Below are 17694 nucleotides of genomic sequence, written 5' to 3' on the forward strand. Positions count from 1 at the left end.
GAGGAAAGAATTTCAGAGGATAGTGAAGTGATATGCATAGACCTGAATGACAAGTTCTTACTTTTTTCACCTCTGAATACATTGTTACTCTGACAGCAAGATGGAATTTGGAGGATTCAACTGAAATCATTGAAATATCTTGAAAAGACATAAACATTTTATGAGATTCATGGACTTTATGAAATTTCTCCTTATTTTCTAAAGATTTGTGGAGATACACTAGACAAACCACTTGAAATGTTCAAGATTCCTTGGAAAAAGGTAAAGTGCCTAGGGAGTAGGAAAGAGCAAACATCGTACTCTGAACTTCAGACTGGTCTTTGTAATGAGGATGGTCTGTAAAGTACTGAAAAAGGTAATCAGAAAGCAAATGGATGACTACTTGCTGAGGAGACACTACCAAAGTAAGAGAAATTTTCAGTTTTGGGAAAGGAGGACATATGTAACAAACCTCTTAGATTTCTATAAGAAAGTGAGCTCTCTAAACAACAGGAGAGAAGGCTGGTTGGATTGTGCATATGTAGACAGCTAGGAAGCATATGATTGTGTACTACATAGGAGCCCAGTATTTGAGGACATACTTTCCATAAGGGTTAGACTCCTCCCAGGATATGTTTGTTGATAATGCCTAGATCATGATGGCCCAGAAAAACAAAAGAGTATTGCATCAGCTTACTAGGGGAAACTAGACATAATGCAAAGTTGGTATGATACATGCTTAATGAAGTAGCTAGCTAGTAGTTGGAAGGCAGCCACCTTCTAGGGAGGTATATTACTGGTACAACTCACCTGGTTATTGGGAGGGTCACTGACATCTTTTCAGTGAGCCAGCACCTCAGTGGTTATCAAGTTGCACTCTTTTGACCCCAGTAGCTGTCTTTTCTTTCTGCCTCACCCACACGTGGACTGCTGGCATTCTGTCCACAAACGTACAATTTCTCCTTGTCACATAAAACTTAGCAACACTTAAATCACACAGCTTATTCTTTGTAACTAGATTTTTCTGTGGCAAGTGCCATACACATGCCTTACCTTTTGGGAAAATGTTAGGAGCAAGAGATAGAAGTAGTTGGTCAGAACATTAGACAGGAACATTAGGTAGAAGTAGTTGGTAGGAACATTTACTGGGATCTTTAAGTAGGAGCCTCTGAAAACTCTGTGCTAGAGTTGCCCTCTGCCAATGGCCTGTTAGGGTGAGGCATTAAAGGCTTAAAAATGGCAATGTAGTTCACCAGTTATGGAGGCTCTTTCACCGCAGCCACCCTCTCAAGGGAGCTCCTAAAGGGAACGCATCACAGATATAGATAGATAGAGATTCAACTTGAGTAAATGTAAGGTAATGAGGATGGGGCCCAGTGAAAGAAGGCTTTAATATAATTAGTATTTAACAGGATTCTATGTGAGGGACTTGAGAATCAGCATCATCCTGAATTTGTTGACAGTGCTCCCACCAAAGGAGAATAGTAAAGGAGACAGACTATCTGCTGGCAAATATTGGAACTGCATCCAGTTCATGGATAAGGAAATATTCAGCAAGCTGTTCATGTCTTATGTAAGGGCAAGACAATAAGTTGAAAGGTTATTCAGTGCACTGCCAGGAGAAGTAAGAATCATGCATAGAGTGACCATTGGAACATTCAAAAGAGGATTAGACTAATGACTGTTGTCAATCCTTGGTGAACATTGAATAGACAACTATTCAAGGGGCATTTTGGCAGAGAGATAGCATTTGATTTAAGGCAAGACATGTAGTGAGCACAATATGCAAACCCTGCCATTTTTGCAAAATCTTATCATATTTACTCCTCATTCCTTCCTCCACTTCTTACATTTATGTCCTCTTAGTCAAGTCTTTCTTCACTCATCTTTTCCTTATGTCTGAGCCATCTAAGCTCCCCTTGTCAGCTCTCTCTCTCTCAGTCATACTGCATTCCTTTCTCTTACTTTATAATATTTTATGCATTTATCCCATATCACACCACATAATGTCCTCAAGCATTTAATTTCTAATGTGTTTACCTTCTTTCTTTTGCATTCAAGGTCTGAAACTCATATCCATTCAACAAACAACCTTCAGGCATACCTATCTTTGCCCTAAGAGACACTGATTTCTTCTACTCACTCCTTGATGCACTCAACACCTTAGTCCCTGCTTCCACCATACAGTTCATTTCAGCCCACAATGTTCCATCAGTTGCCAAGTCCACTCCCAGGTACCTAAACCCCAATACATCTTTCAGGTCCTTCCCTTTCAAATATTCGCTCAAAAGGCCCTGTCTCACCTCCCTGCTGCACCTCATTACTTTACCTTTATTCACTTTCACTCTTCCCTTTCTCCTTTTACATACTCTCCCAGAGTCTGTCACTGTTATGTAAAGTGTCTCTCTGGAGTTCACCACCAGAAATATATCATGTTCAAACAGAAACCGATTCACCACCCATTCCCCCCTGCTCCTTGTATACTATAGATTCAATCTTTATTGAAAGAGGCATCATTTCACCTCCCCTGTCACCCAGTCCATAAACAGATTAAACAACCATGGTGACAGCAAACATCCTTTCCCCAGATTCACCTTGACCAGCAACTACTCATTCTCCTCCCTCCCTACTCACACATGCCTTACTGTCATGATATAAACTATCCACTGCATTTTTTAACTTTCCATATAATCCATATATTCTCAGTACTTCCTGCAAGGATTATCTGTATTATAGTATTTTGATATCTTTTCAGTTTATGTTATCAAAAGTTGTGATGTAAATCTGATATGCAAGGAATAACATTCAATATTGTCTTCAGGTCTGCACTGTGAAGGTATCTACAGACTAAGTGGAGTGAAGAGTAAAGTGCAACACCTCCGCCGCCAGTACAACTCTGGAGATCCTGTTAAACTCACAGACCAGGAACCTCATGTTGTTGCCTCACTATTAAAGCAATATCTCAGGTAACTGGCAACATCAGCATTAAATTGTAATATCTGTCTTTGGCATGAATTAGATTGAAATTATTGTTAAGGAGTTAAATGTAGGGTGACTAAAGGTTTAGAGAACTCTGTATACAGATGTCTTTATTACAGATACTCCATATAGCACTTTATTAGTGAAGCATTTACTGAGGTTCTTCATGATCCACCATATGCATAGGTGGTAATTACATGAAAGGCTGAACCTTGTTATATTACTGGTATTTATTTTATTAATTTTTGTGTTGGATTTCTTAATCAGTCATTATATGAACATATTCCATGGTAAAGAAAGAAAAATACTCACATGGAACTCCAAGAGATACAGAGATTGAAATTCAGAACTTTGATCATGATTTTTTTTTTTTTTTTGCCGCTGTCTCCCGCATTTGCGAGGTAGCGCAAGGAAACAGACGAAAAAAATGGCCCAACCCACCCCCATACACAATGTATATACATACACGTCCACACACGCAAATATACATACCTATACATCTCAATGTACACATATATATACACACACAGACACATACATATATACCCATGCACACAATTCACACTGTCTGCCTTTATTCATTCCCATCGCCACCTCGCCACACATGGAATACCATCCCCCTCCCCCCTCATGTTTGCGAGGTAGCACTAGGAAAAGACAACAAAGGCCCCATTCGTTCACACTCAGTCTCTAGCTGTCATGCAATAATGCCCGAAACCACAGCTCCCTTTCCACATCCAGGCCCCACACAACTTTCCATGGTTTATCCCAGACGCTTCACATGCCCTGATTCAATCCACTGACAGCACGTCAACCCCGGTATACCACATCGATCCAATTCACTCTATTCCTTGCCCGCCTTTCTCCCTCCTGCATGTTCAGGCCCCGATCACACAAAATCTTTTTCACTCCATCTTTCCACCTCCAATTTGGTCTCCCAATTCTTGTTCCCTCCACCTCCGACACATATATCCTCTTGGTCAATCTTTCCTCACTCATTCTCTCCATGTGCCCAAACCATTTCAAAACACCCTCTTCTGCTCTCTCAACCACGCTCTTTTTATTTCCACATATCTCTCTTACCCTATTATTACTTACTTGATCAAACCACCTCACACCACACATTGTCCTCAAACATCTCATTTCCAGCACATCCACCCTCCTGCGCACAACTCTATCCATAGCCCACGCCTCGCAACCATACAACATTGTTGGAACCACTATTCCTTCAAACATACCCATTTTTGCTTTCCGAGATAATGTTCTCGACTTCCACACATTCTTCAAGGCTCCCAGGATTTTCGCCCCCTCCCCCACCCTATGATTCACTTCCGCTTCCATGGTTCCATCCGCTGCCAGATCCACTCCCAGATATCTAAAACACTTTACTTCCTCCAGTTTTTCTCCATTCAAACTTACCTCCCAATTGACTTGACCCTCAACCCTACTGTACCTAATAATCTTGCTCTTATTCACATTTACTCTTAACTTTCTTCTTTCACACACTTTACCAAACTCAGTCACCAGCTTCTGCAGTTTCTCACATGAATCAGCCACCAGTGCTGTATTATCAGCGAACAACAACTGACTCACTTCCCAAGCTCTCTCATCCACAACAGACTTCATACTTGCCCCTCTTTCCAAAACTCTTGCATTCACCTCCCTAACAACCCCATCCATAAACAAATTAAACAACCATGGATCATGGATCATTATAAGGGAGGCAATTCCCTCTAGCTTATCCACCAACCCCCAGATTCCATTTTAGAAATTGTTTGGAGGGCAAGTGCCCTTTTACTTAGGGATTTTTTTTTTATCAGCTTGATTTACCTTCTTTTATATGCAAGTTGTGGTACTAAATATAGTGTCAAATGATGGTATACATACTGAGAACAGTATAATGTCATATATTTGGTATCTTTTTGCACCATCTTATATATGTTTTACCACTTGCTACCTTGTCAGGGTAGTTGGATGCATTGATTTATTTATTTTCAGTGTACCCTACCCCTCCTTGGTTATTTAAAGTGCTTTTTTTTTTTTTTTTTTGAAAACTGTCCTCCCACCCATCCAATGAAGCTGTGGGAAAAAATTTTGCAGCATGATGTGACAACTTTTGCATGTTTCCATGCACCCTCACAAGATTATTTTCATTTCCACACTTCACCATCTCGTTCATCAACTATTTAATTCTCTAAGAGTTTTTTTACTCTTCTTATGGTATTTTCTCCTATATGATATCATCCTTTATTATACATTAAATACTCAGTAGATAACTCCCCCAAGTCATACCTATAGATATGTCTCTTATACCATCATTTCCAATCATATCTTTGAAATACCCCTTTCATCTCTTACAAACTTCGTCTATTGTACTCTATTATCATTCTCACAGACTTGTCTAATGCTTTTTTGCTCCTTATAATTACTGCTCTCTGTTTATCTTTTATACCTTTAGAACAGTATGTTTTGCTCCTTTAGATTCTCATTCATTTTTCTGCCAGTATGAATATGTACATGTGTTTATATGTATTTGTGTATGTATATGTTGATATGTATATGTGTGTATATGAGCAAAAATGGGTATGTTTGAAGGAATAGTGTGATCAGGGCCTGAACATGCAGGAGGGTGAAAGGAGGGCAAGGAATAGAGTGAATTGGAGCGATGTGGTATACCGGGGTTGACGTGCTGTCAGTGGATTGAATCAAGGCATGTGAAGCGTCTGGGGTAAACCATGGAAAGCTGTTTAGGTATGTATATTTGCGTGTGTGGACGTATGTATATACATGTGTATGGGGGGGGGTTGGGCCATTTCTTTCGTCTGTTTCCTTGCGCTACCTCGCAAACGCGGGAGACAGCGACAAAGTATAATGAAAAAAAAAATAATCCCTGGGGATAGGGGAGAAAGAATACTTCTCACGCATTCCTCATGTGTCATAGACGGCGACTAAAGGGGATGGTAGTGGGGGGCTGGAAACCCTCCCCTCTTCGTATTCTAACTTTCTAAAAGGGGAAAGAGAAGAAGGAGTGACGCGGGGAGTGCTCATCCTCCTCGAAGGCTGAGTTGGGGTGTCTAAATGTGTGTGGATGTAACCAAGATGAGAAAAAAGGAGAGATAGGTAGTATGTTTGAGGAAAGGAACCTGGATGTTTTGGCTCTGAGTGAAACGAAGCTCAAGGGTAAAGGAGAAGAGAGGTTTGGGAATGTCTTAGGAGTACAGTCAGGGGTTAGTGAGAGGACAAGAGCAAGGGAACAAGTAGCATTACTCCTGAAACAGGAGTTGTGGGAGTATGTGATAAGAGTGTAAGAAAGTAAACTCTAGATTGATATGGGTAAAAGTGAAAGTGGATGGAGAGAGATGGGTCATTATTGGTGCATATGCACCTGGGCATGAGAAGGAAGATCATGAGAGGCAAGCGTTTTGGGAGCAGCTGAGTGACTGTGTTAGTAGTTTTGATGCTTAGTCAGACCTCATTGGACTACTCTGTTGTGTTCTGGTCACCAAACCTAGTCAAAGATGAAGAAACTAGACTGAATTGAAATAGAAGCAAAACTCATACTCTCTAAGATAGTTTAAATTTAGAGGAGATATCTTAGAAATTCTCAAAAACTAGATAATTTAAAAAAAAATGTATTTTTACCTTAGCTGAAATTAAAAGATAAAATATTTAATAGCAAGGTTCAGAGGCCATTCAGGTCACCACTTTGAAATATCTGGAATATGGTTATTTCTAGAATAACGTAGACCTTAGATAAATATTGTGAGGTACATTAGAGAAGTATCTGCAGGGTATACATGATTTGCTAGGATGTTGTGGTTTTATGGTCCTTTGGGTTTCAGCTACAAGCACTCTGATTAGTGGAGAATCAAGTTATCATGGTTCTAGACCAAGGTTTGGGTAGAGATGAGCTCCAAAAGTAGTGTGATGTATACATAAGATAAACAAAGGAATCGCTAGAACCATTGCTTAATTGTAACTTACATCCAAAGGTGGTGCCCCTATGAGTTTGTTGTTTTACAAGGTATGTTCATTGCAGGGAATTACCAGAACCGGTGCTAACAGTAGACATGATGCCACATTTTGAAGATGTTGCAATGATACCCAACCCTGGAGAGCGGGCAGAAGCAATGAGACAGCTGATTGATAGACTGCCAACTGCTAACAGATTACTAGTCCAATATATGTTTAAACACATGGGTCACATTATTGCACGGGTTAGTATTTACATGTAAAGAAATTCTTGTATTTTCTTAAGATGGGTAAATACAAGTAAGTGTTGTTCATATATTGTCTTAGGATGGTTAAAGTCATGCATAACAATGTTAAATTGTTCTTTATATAAAGTTATGCAAAAGATGTATGTGGCATGAGAAAGATGGGAGGTGGCCAGATTAGGAAGGGTAGTGAGTGGTAGGATGAAGAAGTAAGGTTGTTAGTGAAAGAGAAAAGAGAGGCTTTTGGATGATACTTGCAGGGAAGTAGTGCAAATGTCTGGGAGATGTGTAAAAGAAAGTGGCAGGAGGTCAAGAGAAAGGTGCAAGAGGTGAAAAGGAAGGGAAATGAGAGTTGGGGTGAGAGAGTATCATTAAATATTAGGGAGAAAGGTGGGAGGGGGGCTGATTAGAAAGGGTAGTGAGTGGTAGGATGAAGTAAGATTGTAAGTTGAATGTGTTTGATGAAAGAGTGGCAGATATAGGGTGTTTTGGTCGAGGTGGTGTGCAAAGTGAGAGGGTTAGGGAAAATGATTTGGTAAACAGCGAAGAGGTAGTGAAAGCTTTGCGGAAGATGAAATCCAGCAAGGTGGTGGGTTTGAATGGTATTGCAGTGGAATTTATTAAAAAAGGGGGTGACTGTTGTTGACTGGTTGGTGAGGATATTCAGTGCATGTATGGTTCATGGTGAAGTGCCTGAGGATTGGCGGAATGCATGCATAGTGCCATTGTACAAAGGCAAAGGAGATAAAGGTGAGTTTTCAAATTACAAAGGTATAAGTTTGTTGAGTATTCCTAGGAAATTATATGGGAGGGTATTGATTGAGAGGATGCAGGCATGTACAGAGCATCAGATTGAGGAAGAGCAGTGTGGTTTCAGAAATGGTAGACAATGTGGGTCAGGTGTTTGCTTTGAAGAATGTATGTGTGAAATACTTAGAAAAAACAGATGGATTTGCGTGTAGCATTTATGGATCTGGAGAAGGCATACGATAGAGTTGATGTCCTTTTTCAGCACACAAATGTACAAGCTCTTAACCATTTCCATTTACAACACTGAACTCCCCATGTACACTGATTATACCCTCAACTGCCACATTACTCACCTTTGCATTCAAATCACCCATCACTATAACTTGGTCTCATGCATCAAAGCTGCTAACTCACATGCTTGGCTGCTCCCAAAACACTTGCCTCTCATGATCCTTCTCATGACCAGGTGCATAGGCACCAATAATCACCCATCTCTCTCCATCCACTTTCAGTTTTACCCATCCATATCAATCTAGAATTTACTTTCTTACACTCTATCACATACTTCCACAACTCCTGCTTCAGGAGTAGTGCTACTCCTTCCTTTGCTCTTGTCCTCTCACCAACCTCTGACTTTACTCCTAAGACATTCCCAAACCATTCTTTCCCTTTACCCTTGAGCGTTTCACACAGAGTCAAAACGTCCAGGTTCCTTTCCTCAAACATACTACTTATCTCTCCTTTTTTCTCATCTTGGTTATATCCACACACATTTAGACACCCCAGTCTGAGCCTTCGAGGAGGATGAGCACTCCCTGCGTGACTCCTTCTTCTGTTTTCCCTTTTAGAAAGTTAAAATCGAGTAAGTAACGTAAGGGTAAGAGAGATGTGTGGAAATAAAGAGAGCGTGGTTGAGAGAGCAGAAGAGGGTGTTTTGAAATGGTTTGGGCACATGGAGAGAATGAGTGAGGAAAGATTGACCAAGAGGATATATGTGTCGGAGGTGGAGGGAACGAGGAGAACTGGAAGACCAAATTGGAGGTGGAAAGATGGAGTGAAAAAGATTTTGTGTGATCGGGGCCTGAACATGCATGAGGGTGAAAGGTGGGCAAGGAATAGAGTGAATTGGATCGATGTGGTATACCGGGGTTGACGTTCTGTCAGTGGATTGAATCAGGGCATGTGAAGCGTCTGGGGTAAACCATGGAAAGCTGTGTAGGTATGTATATTTGCGTGTGTGGACGTATGTATATACATGGGGGTGGGTTAGGCCATTTCTTTCGTCTGTTTCCTTGCGCTACCTCGCAAACGCGGGAGACAGCGTCAAAGAAAAAATAAATGTAGGTGAATGTAGGTTTGTGGCAGGGGTGTGTGATGTCTCCATGGTTGTTTAATTTGTTTATGGATGGGGTTGTTAGGGAGGTGAATGCAAGAGTTTTGGAAAGAGGGGCAAGGATGAAGTCTGTTGGGGATGAGAGAGCTTGGGAAGTGAGTCAGTTGTTCGCTGATGATACAGCGCTGGTGGCTGATTCATGTGAGAAACTGCAGAGGCTGGTGACTAAGTTTGGTAAAGTGTGTGAAAGAAGAAAGTTAAGAGTAAAATGTGAATAAGAGCAAGGTTATTAGGTACAGTAGGGTTGAGGGTCAAGTCAATTGGGAGGTGAGTTTGAATGGAGAAAAACTGGAGGAAGTGAAGTGTTTTAGATATCTGGGAGTGGATCTGGCAGCGGATGGAAACATGGAAGCGGAAGTGGATCATAGGGTGGGGGAAGGGGCGAAAATTCTGGGAGCCTTGAAGAATGTGTGGAAGTCGAGAACATTATCTCGGAAAGCAAAAATGGGTATGTTTGAAGGAATAGTGGTTCCAACAATGTTGTATGGTTGCGAGGCGTGGACTATGGATAGAGTTGTGCGCAGGAGGATGGATGTGCTGGAAATGAGATGTTTGAGGACAATGTGTGGTGTGAGGTGGTTTGATCGAGTAAGTAACGTAAGGGTAAGAGAGATGTGTGGAAATAAAAAGAGCGTGGTTGAGAGAGCAGAAGAGGGTGTTTTGAAATGGTTTGGTCACATGGAGAGAATGAGTGAGGAAAGATTGACCAAGAGGATATATGTGTCGGAGGTGGAGGGAACGAGGAGAAGAGGGAGACCAAATTGGAGGTGGAAAGATGGAGTGAAAAAGATTTTGTGTGATCGGGGCCTGAACATGCAGGAGGGTGAAAGGAGGGCAAGGAATAGAGTGAATTGGAGCGATGTGGTATACCGGGGTTGACGTGCTGTCAGTGGATTGAATCAAGGCATGTGAAGCGTCTGGGGTAAACCATGGAAAGCTGTGTAGGTATGTATATTTGCGTGTGTGGACGTATGTATGTACATGGGTATGGGGGTGGGTTGGGCCATTTCTTTCGTCTGTTTCCTTGCGCTACCTCGCAAACGCGGGAGACAGCGACAAAGCAAAAAATATATATATATATATATATATATATATATATATATATATGGATTGCGCAAAAGATGCTTGTGGCATGAGAAGAGTGGGAGGTGGGCTGTTTAGAAAGGGTAGTGAGTGGTGGGATGAAGAAGTAAGAGTATTAGTGAAAGAGAAGAGAGAGGCATTTGGACGATTTTTGCAGGGAAAAAATGCAATTGAGTGGGAGAAGTATAAAAGAAAGAGACAGGAGGTCAAGAGAAAGGTGCAAGAGGTGAAAAAAAGGGCAAATGAGAGTTGGGGTGAGAGACTATCAGTAAATTTTAGGGAAAATAAAAAGATGTTCTGGAAGGAGGTAAATAGGGTGCGTAAGACAAGGGAGCAAATGGGAACTTCAGTGAAGGGCGTAAATGGGGAGGTGATAACAAGTAGCGGTGATGTGAGAAGGAGATGGAATGAGTATTTTGAAGGTTTGTTGAATGTGTCTGATGACAGAGTGGCAGATATAGGGTGTTTTGGTCGAGGTGGTGTGCAAAGTGAGAGGGTTAGGGAAAATGATTTGGTAAACAGAGAAGAGGTAGTAAAAGCTTTGCGGAAGATGAAAGCCGGCAAGGCAGCAGGTTTGGATGGTATTGCAGTGGAATTTATTAAGAAAGGGGGTGACTGTATTGTTGACTGGTTGGTAAGGTTATTTAATGTATGTATGACTCATGGTGAGGTGCCTGAGGATTGGCGGAATGCTTGCATAGTGCCATTGTACAAAGGCAAAGGGGATAAGAGTGAGTGCTCAAATTACAGAGGTATAAGTTTGTTGAGTATTCCTGGTAAATTATATGGGAGGGTATTGATTGAGAGGGTGAAGGCATGTACAGAGCATCAGATTGGGGAAGAGCAGTGCGGTTTCAGAAGTGGTAGAGGATGTGTGGATCAGGTGTTTGCTTTGAAGAATGTATGTGAAAAATACTTAGAAAAGCAAATGGATTTGTATGTAGCATTTATGGATCTGGAGAAGGCATATGATAGAGTTGATAGAGATGCTCTGTGGAAGGTATTAAGAATATATGGTGTGGGAGGCAAGTTGTTAGAAGCAGTGAAAAGTTTTTATCGAGGATGTAAGGCATGTGTACGTGTAGGAAGAGAGGAAAGTGATTGGTTCTCAGTGAATGTAGGTTTGCGGCAGGGGTGTGTGATGTCTCCATGGTTGTTTAATTTGTTTATGGATGGGGTTGTAAGGGAGGTAAATGCAAGAGTCCTGGAAAGAGGGGCAAGTATGAAGTCTGTTGGGGATGAGAGAGCTTGGGAAGTGAGTCAGTTGTTGTTCGCTGATGATACAGCGCTGGTGGCTGATTCATGTGAGAAACTGCAGAAGCTGGTGACTGAGTTTGGTAAAGTGTGTGGAAGAAGAAAGTTGAGAGTAAATGTGAATAAGAGCAAGGTTATTAGGTACAGTAGGGGTGAGGGTCAAGTCAATTGGGAGGTGAGTTTGAATGGAGAAAAACTGGAGGAAGTGAAGTGTTTTAGATATCTGGGAGTGGATCTGTCAGCGGATGGAACCATGGAAGCGGAAGTGGATCATAGGGTGGGGGAGGGGGCGAAAATTTTGGGAGCCTTGAAAAATGTGTGGAAGTCGAGAACACTATCTCGGAAAGCAAAAATGGGTATGTTTGAGGGAATAGTGGTTCCAACAATGTTGTATGGTTGCGAGGCGTGGGCTATGGATAGAGATGTGCGCAGGAGGATGGATGTGCTGGAAATGAGATGTTTGAGGACAATGTGTGGTGTGAGGTGGTTTGATCGAGTAAGTAACGTAAGGGTAAGAGAGATGTGTGGAAATAAAAAGAGCGTGGTTGAGAGAGCAGAAGAGGGTGTTTTGAAATGGTTTGGGCACATGGAGAGAATGAGTGAGGAGAGATTGACCAAGAGGATATATGTGTCGGAGGTGGAGGGAACGAGGAGAAGAGGGAGACCAAATTGGAGGTGGAAAGATGGAGTGAAAAAGATTTTGTGTGATCGGGGCCTGAACATGCAGGAGGGTGAAAGGAGGGCAAGAAATAGAGTGAATTGGAGTCATGTGGTATACAGGGGTTGACGTGCTGTCAGTGGATTGAAGCAAGGCATGTGAAGCGTCTGGGGTAAACCATGGAAAGCTGTGTAGGTATGTATATTTGCGTGTGTGGACGTGTGTATGTACATGTGTATGGGGGGGGGGGGTTGGGCCATTTCTTTCGTCTGTTTCCTTGCGCCACCTCGCAAACGCGGGAGACGGCGACAAAGTATAAAAAAAAAAAAAAAAAAAAAAAAAAAAATATATATATATATATATATATATATATATATATATATATATATACATATATATATATTCTCCCTGGGGATAGGGGAGAAAGAATACTTCCCACGTATTCCCTGCGTGTCGTAGAAGGCGACTGAAAGGGGAGGGAGCGGGGGGCTGGAAATCCTCCCCTCTCTTTTTTTTTTCCAAAAGAAGGAACAGAGAAGGGAGCCAGGTGAGGATATTCCCTCAAAGGCCCAGTCCTCTGTTCTTAACGCTACCTCGCTAATGCGGGAAATGGCGAATAGTATGAAAAAAAAAAAAAAAATATATATATATATATATATATATATATATATATATGAAGTCTGTTGGGGATGAGAGAGCTTGGGAAGTGAGTCAGTTGTTGTTCGCTGATGATACAGCGCTGGTGGCTGATTCATGTGAGAAACTGCAGAAGCTGGTGACTGAGTTTGGTAAAGTGTGTGGAAGAAGAAAGTTGAGAGTAAATGTGAATAAGAGCAAGGTTATTAGGTACAGTAGGGGTGAGGGTCAAGTCAATTGGGAGGTGAGTTTGAATGGAGAAAAACTGGAGGAAGTGAAGTGTTTTAGATATCTGGGAGTGGATCTGTCAGCGGATGGAACCATGGAAGCGGAAGTGGATCATAGGGTGGGGGAGGGGGCGAAAATTTTGGGAGCCTTGAAAAATGTGTGGAAGTCGAGAACATTATCTCGGAAAGCAAAAATGGGTATGTTTGAGGGAATAGTGGTTCCAACAATGTTGTATGGCTGCGAGGCGTGGGCTATGGATAGAGATGTGCGCAGGAGGATGGATGTGCTGGAAATGAGATGTTTGAGGACAATGTGTGGTGTGAGGTGGTTTGATCGAGTAAGTAACGTAAGGGTGAGAGAGATGTGTGGAAATAAAAAGAGCGTGGTTGAGAGAGCAGAAGAGGGTGTTTTGAAATGGTTTGGGCACATGGAGAGAATGAGTGAGGAGAGATTGACCAAGAGGATATATGTGTCGGAGGTGGAGGGAACGAGGAGAAGAGGGAGACCAAATTGGAGGTGGAAAGATGGAGTGAAAAAGATTTTGTGTGATCGGGGCCTGAACATGCAGGAGGGTGAAAGGAGGGCAAGAAATAGAGTGAATTGGAGTCATGTGGTATACAGGGGTTGACGTGCTGTCAGTGGATTGAAGCAAGGCATGTGAAGCGTCTGGGGTAAACCATGGAAAGCTGTGTAGGTATGTATATTTGCGTGTGTGGACGTGTGTATATACATGTGTATGGGGGGGGGTTGGGCCATTTCTTTCGTCTGTTTCCTTGCGCTACCTCGCAAACGCGGGAGACAGCGACAAAGTATAAAAAAAAAAAAAAAAAAAAAAAAAAAAAATATATATATATATATATATATATATATATATATATATATATATATATAAATAAATGCATCTATACATATCAACAAATACATACACATGCATAGACATATGCAAATATACTCATGTACATATTGATACTTTCTTGCCATCATCTATTTCTGTTGCTACCTTGACCCACAGGAAATAGCATTGCTACCCCCTGCTTCAGCGGGGTTGCAGCACCAGGAAAACAGACAGAAAAGGCCACATCCATTCCCACTCAGTCTAAAAAATAAAAGGCCACATTCGTTCTTACTCAGTCTCTAGCTGTCATGTGTAATGCACCTATACCACAGCTCCCTATCCACGTCCAAGCCCCACAGACCTTTCCATGGTTTACCCCAGACACTTCATGTTTGTATATAGTTTTAATGTGTGATTGTTTTATTTACATTTTTTTCATTTATGGCTTTTATATGAAAACAATTTGCAAGATTCATGTTCTGACCCCCCCCCCCAAAAAAAAAGAAAAAAAGTCCATTGATTACCATTGAGAAATAGGCTTTCAAGCATCAGTGTTTATTTGCAGAACAAATCCTATTGGTCACTTATGGTAAATATATTGTATATCTGGCAGCATGAGTACATACATTCTTAGAAGTCAGTTACCTTAGGGTGTTGAGAGTGAAAGGTTGCAACATTTGCTCACTGTCCTTGTGTTTTCTGATATTTTCTTATTTCTTTTGTGGGTGATATTTGTTTTCCACCAGGAACTAACTATAAGTCCTAAGAAGTCCCAGGATGGAAATACCTTTTTTTTGCTTTGAAGTAAGAGAATGTATGTACTAGCAAGATTTCTAGATGTATTTGCATGGCCAGTTTCACCATCTGCACACACACACACACACACACACACACACAGTTTTTATCCCTTGTAAGTGTAGTCACCATTATTAGTACTTCACCATCTCTTAAGGAGGGAGTGTTGTGGTGCTTCCTTTGCCACTTTTATTTTCCTTTATTGTTCACAAAGTATGAGTCAATGTTTGTCTGTATGTATATCAGTATATTTTGTTGGGAAAGCAGTAGCACACATTTTGGAGAGAAATCTCTGTTTAAACTAGCAGAAATATGTTGGGACTATTGTGTGTATATGAAGTGCTTTGTGAGCTATTCTTCATTCTAATAATGGGAAGCATACAAGATATATACAAGATAAGATATCTCTGGTGATAATGGAGTAAGAATACTGCCCACATATTCCTTGCATTTTGTATAAGGCAATTTATAGGGGTTAGAGAAGGGGGCCAAGTAAGGATTTTTCCCTCATGTCTCAGTCATCTGTTCTTGATGCTTCCTCGCTAACATGGGAAATTGTGAATGTGTGAAAAAAAAATGTGGGTAGAGAGATAGGTAATTAGGTAATCTTTTCAGATACTTTGTTGTGAATTTATTATGTATACAGCTTTTGTAACTTTCCCTTGTAAAATTTTTATGGCACATTCATTATATTATGTACATTAATACTTTCTACCTTATCTTGATTTCTCAGGAGCGAGATACGAAAATGACTTACCAAAACGTGAGCATTGTCCTCTCTCCAACAATGCAGATCTCACACCGTGTTCTTAATGTACTGTTCCTAAACCATGCGTATCTCTTCGGTAATGTAATAATCAAAAGGTTAGTAAGTACGTAAAGGTATGAAGTAGAGTTTATTTTAAATCAGTGTTTATTGACTTGTATATTACTGAACAAAAATATACTTAGCTGAATGCTTTTGAATGTAGTTACTGGAATTTCTTATCTTTTAAGATATGCAGGCCCTTGAAACTGTTCATCTAATTAAACAGAGGTATGGAATACCATTGAAAGTGCTTGATTTTATGAGCACACTAATATTTGTACATGTCTTTATATCATCACTTGTGAACAAAGTAGAAACAATCTTACCTTCTTTATTTTTTCCTTGATTTGTCATTTAAAATACAAATAAACTAACCCCTTGATATTGGCAGTTGGCATCCCCTCATGCTACCCTGAAACTATAAATATATGCCTGTAGTTGACTCTTCTCTCACTATGCATGGGGGATCCATGGGATACATGGCCATGCACAGCAGATATATTAACAATGAACCCAGTTTTACATAGAAAAATGGGGTTATTTTTCATTCTGCCCTTTAGACTACATACTTGCTCTCTTCTAAAGATTACTATTCTTACATCTGGAGTTGTTTTAGTTCATCATTCTCATTTGACAGTGTTAAGTCCAAAGTAGTGCAGTGTATCAATTCCCCTAACCCCCCACAAAATTTGACCCACTTCCCTTATGCCCCAATGTTTCTCTTTCTTCTCTGGGTATTGAATTCATTTTCTGCTCCTGAGAACTGGTTGCACGTGTACCTTGCCAGTAGCTAGATCACATAATGATTTCCAAATCACTGCATCAAGCGAGTATTGTGTGGTAGTTGTCAACTCAAGGATAGGTCATTGTGATGTTTGTTTCTTTTTTTTACACTAGTAAGCTTTGGAGATTCTTAACTTCTTATATCTTTCCTGACAACTGTGACTTGCCACAGGCATGTTTTCCATTTCCTCTTAAACCCATGGATTATTTTTCTTTTTTTACTTTCCCAGTTACTGCAAACCTCAGATTGTTTTTCCTCTTCACTCCTTACTTGTTTTTATTTCATTTAATTCTTGGCTTCATTGAGGACTTTTGCCTATGACCATAGCTTTCATCATAAAACATCACAGACATTATTTTTTTCTTATTCTACTTTATCGCTGTCTCCTGTGTTAGCAAGGTAGCATAAGGATACAGATGAAGGAATGGCCCAACCCACTCACATACACATGTATATACATAAATGCCCACACACGCACATATACATACCTATACATTTCAACGTATACATACATATACATTTTTTTTTTTTTTTTTTTGCTTTGTTGCTGTCTCTCACGTTTGCGAGGTAGCGCAAGGAAACAGATGAAAGAAATGGCCCAACCCACCCCCATACACAATGTATATACATACACGTCCACACATGCAAATATACATACCTATACATCTCAATGTACACATATATATACACACACAGACACATACATATATACCCATGCACACAATTCACACTGTCTGCCTTTATTCATTTCCATCGCCACCTCGCCACACATGGAATGCCATCCCCCTCCCCCTCATGTGTGCGAGGTAGCACTAGGAAAAGACAACAAAAGCCCCATTCGTTCACACTCAGTCTCTATCTGTCATGCAATAATGCCTGAAACCACAGCTCCCTTTCCACACCCAGGCCCCACACAACTTTCCATGGTTTACCCCAGGCGCTTCACATGCCCTGATTCAATCCACTGACAGCACGTCAACCCCGGTATACCACATCGATCCAATTCACTCTATTCCTTGCCCGCCTTTCACCCTCCTGCATGTTCAGGCCCCGATCACACAAAGTCTTCTTCACTCCATCTTTTCACCTCCAATTTGGTCTCCCACTTCTCCTCGTTCCCTCCACCTCCGACACATATATCCTCTTGGTCAATCTTTCCTCACTCATTCTCTCCATGTGCCCAAACCATTTCAAAACACCCTCTTCTGCTCTCTCAACCATGCTCTTTTTATTTCCACACATCTCTCTTACCCTTACATTACTTACTCGATCAAACCACCTCACACCACACATTG

At 41.0% G+C, this 17694-nt stretch overlaps 1 protein-coding gene across 9 annotated transcripts in view; it reads left to right on the forward strand.

Annotated features, from left to right (window-relative positions):
- Nucleotides 1-17694, forward strand: part of LOC139746355 (ralA-binding protein 1-like) — a 248109-nt gene that overhangs the window by 160118 nt on the left and 70297 nt on the right. For all 9 annotated transcript variants that reach the window (XM_071657532.1, XM_071657536.1, XM_071657534.1 and 6 more), the window contains 3 exons: nt 2801-2945; nt 6998-7175; nt 15541-15671. In XM_071657532.1, coding sequence (XP_071513633.1) covers nt 2801-2945; nt 6998-7175; nt 15541-15671 — 454 coding nt within the window. The remainder of the gene's footprint in view (nt 1-2800; nt 2946-6997; nt 7176-15540; nt 15672-17694) is intronic.

The sequence above is a fragment of the Panulirus ornatus genome, chromosome 64 (genome assembly GCF_036320965.1).
Source record: "Panulirus ornatus isolate Po-2019 chromosome 64, ASM3632096v1, whole genome shotgun sequence".
In the NCBI taxonomy this organism is placed as follows: domain Eukaryota; kingdom Metazoa; phylum Arthropoda; class Malacostraca; order Decapoda; family Palinuridae; genus Panulirus; species Panulirus ornatus.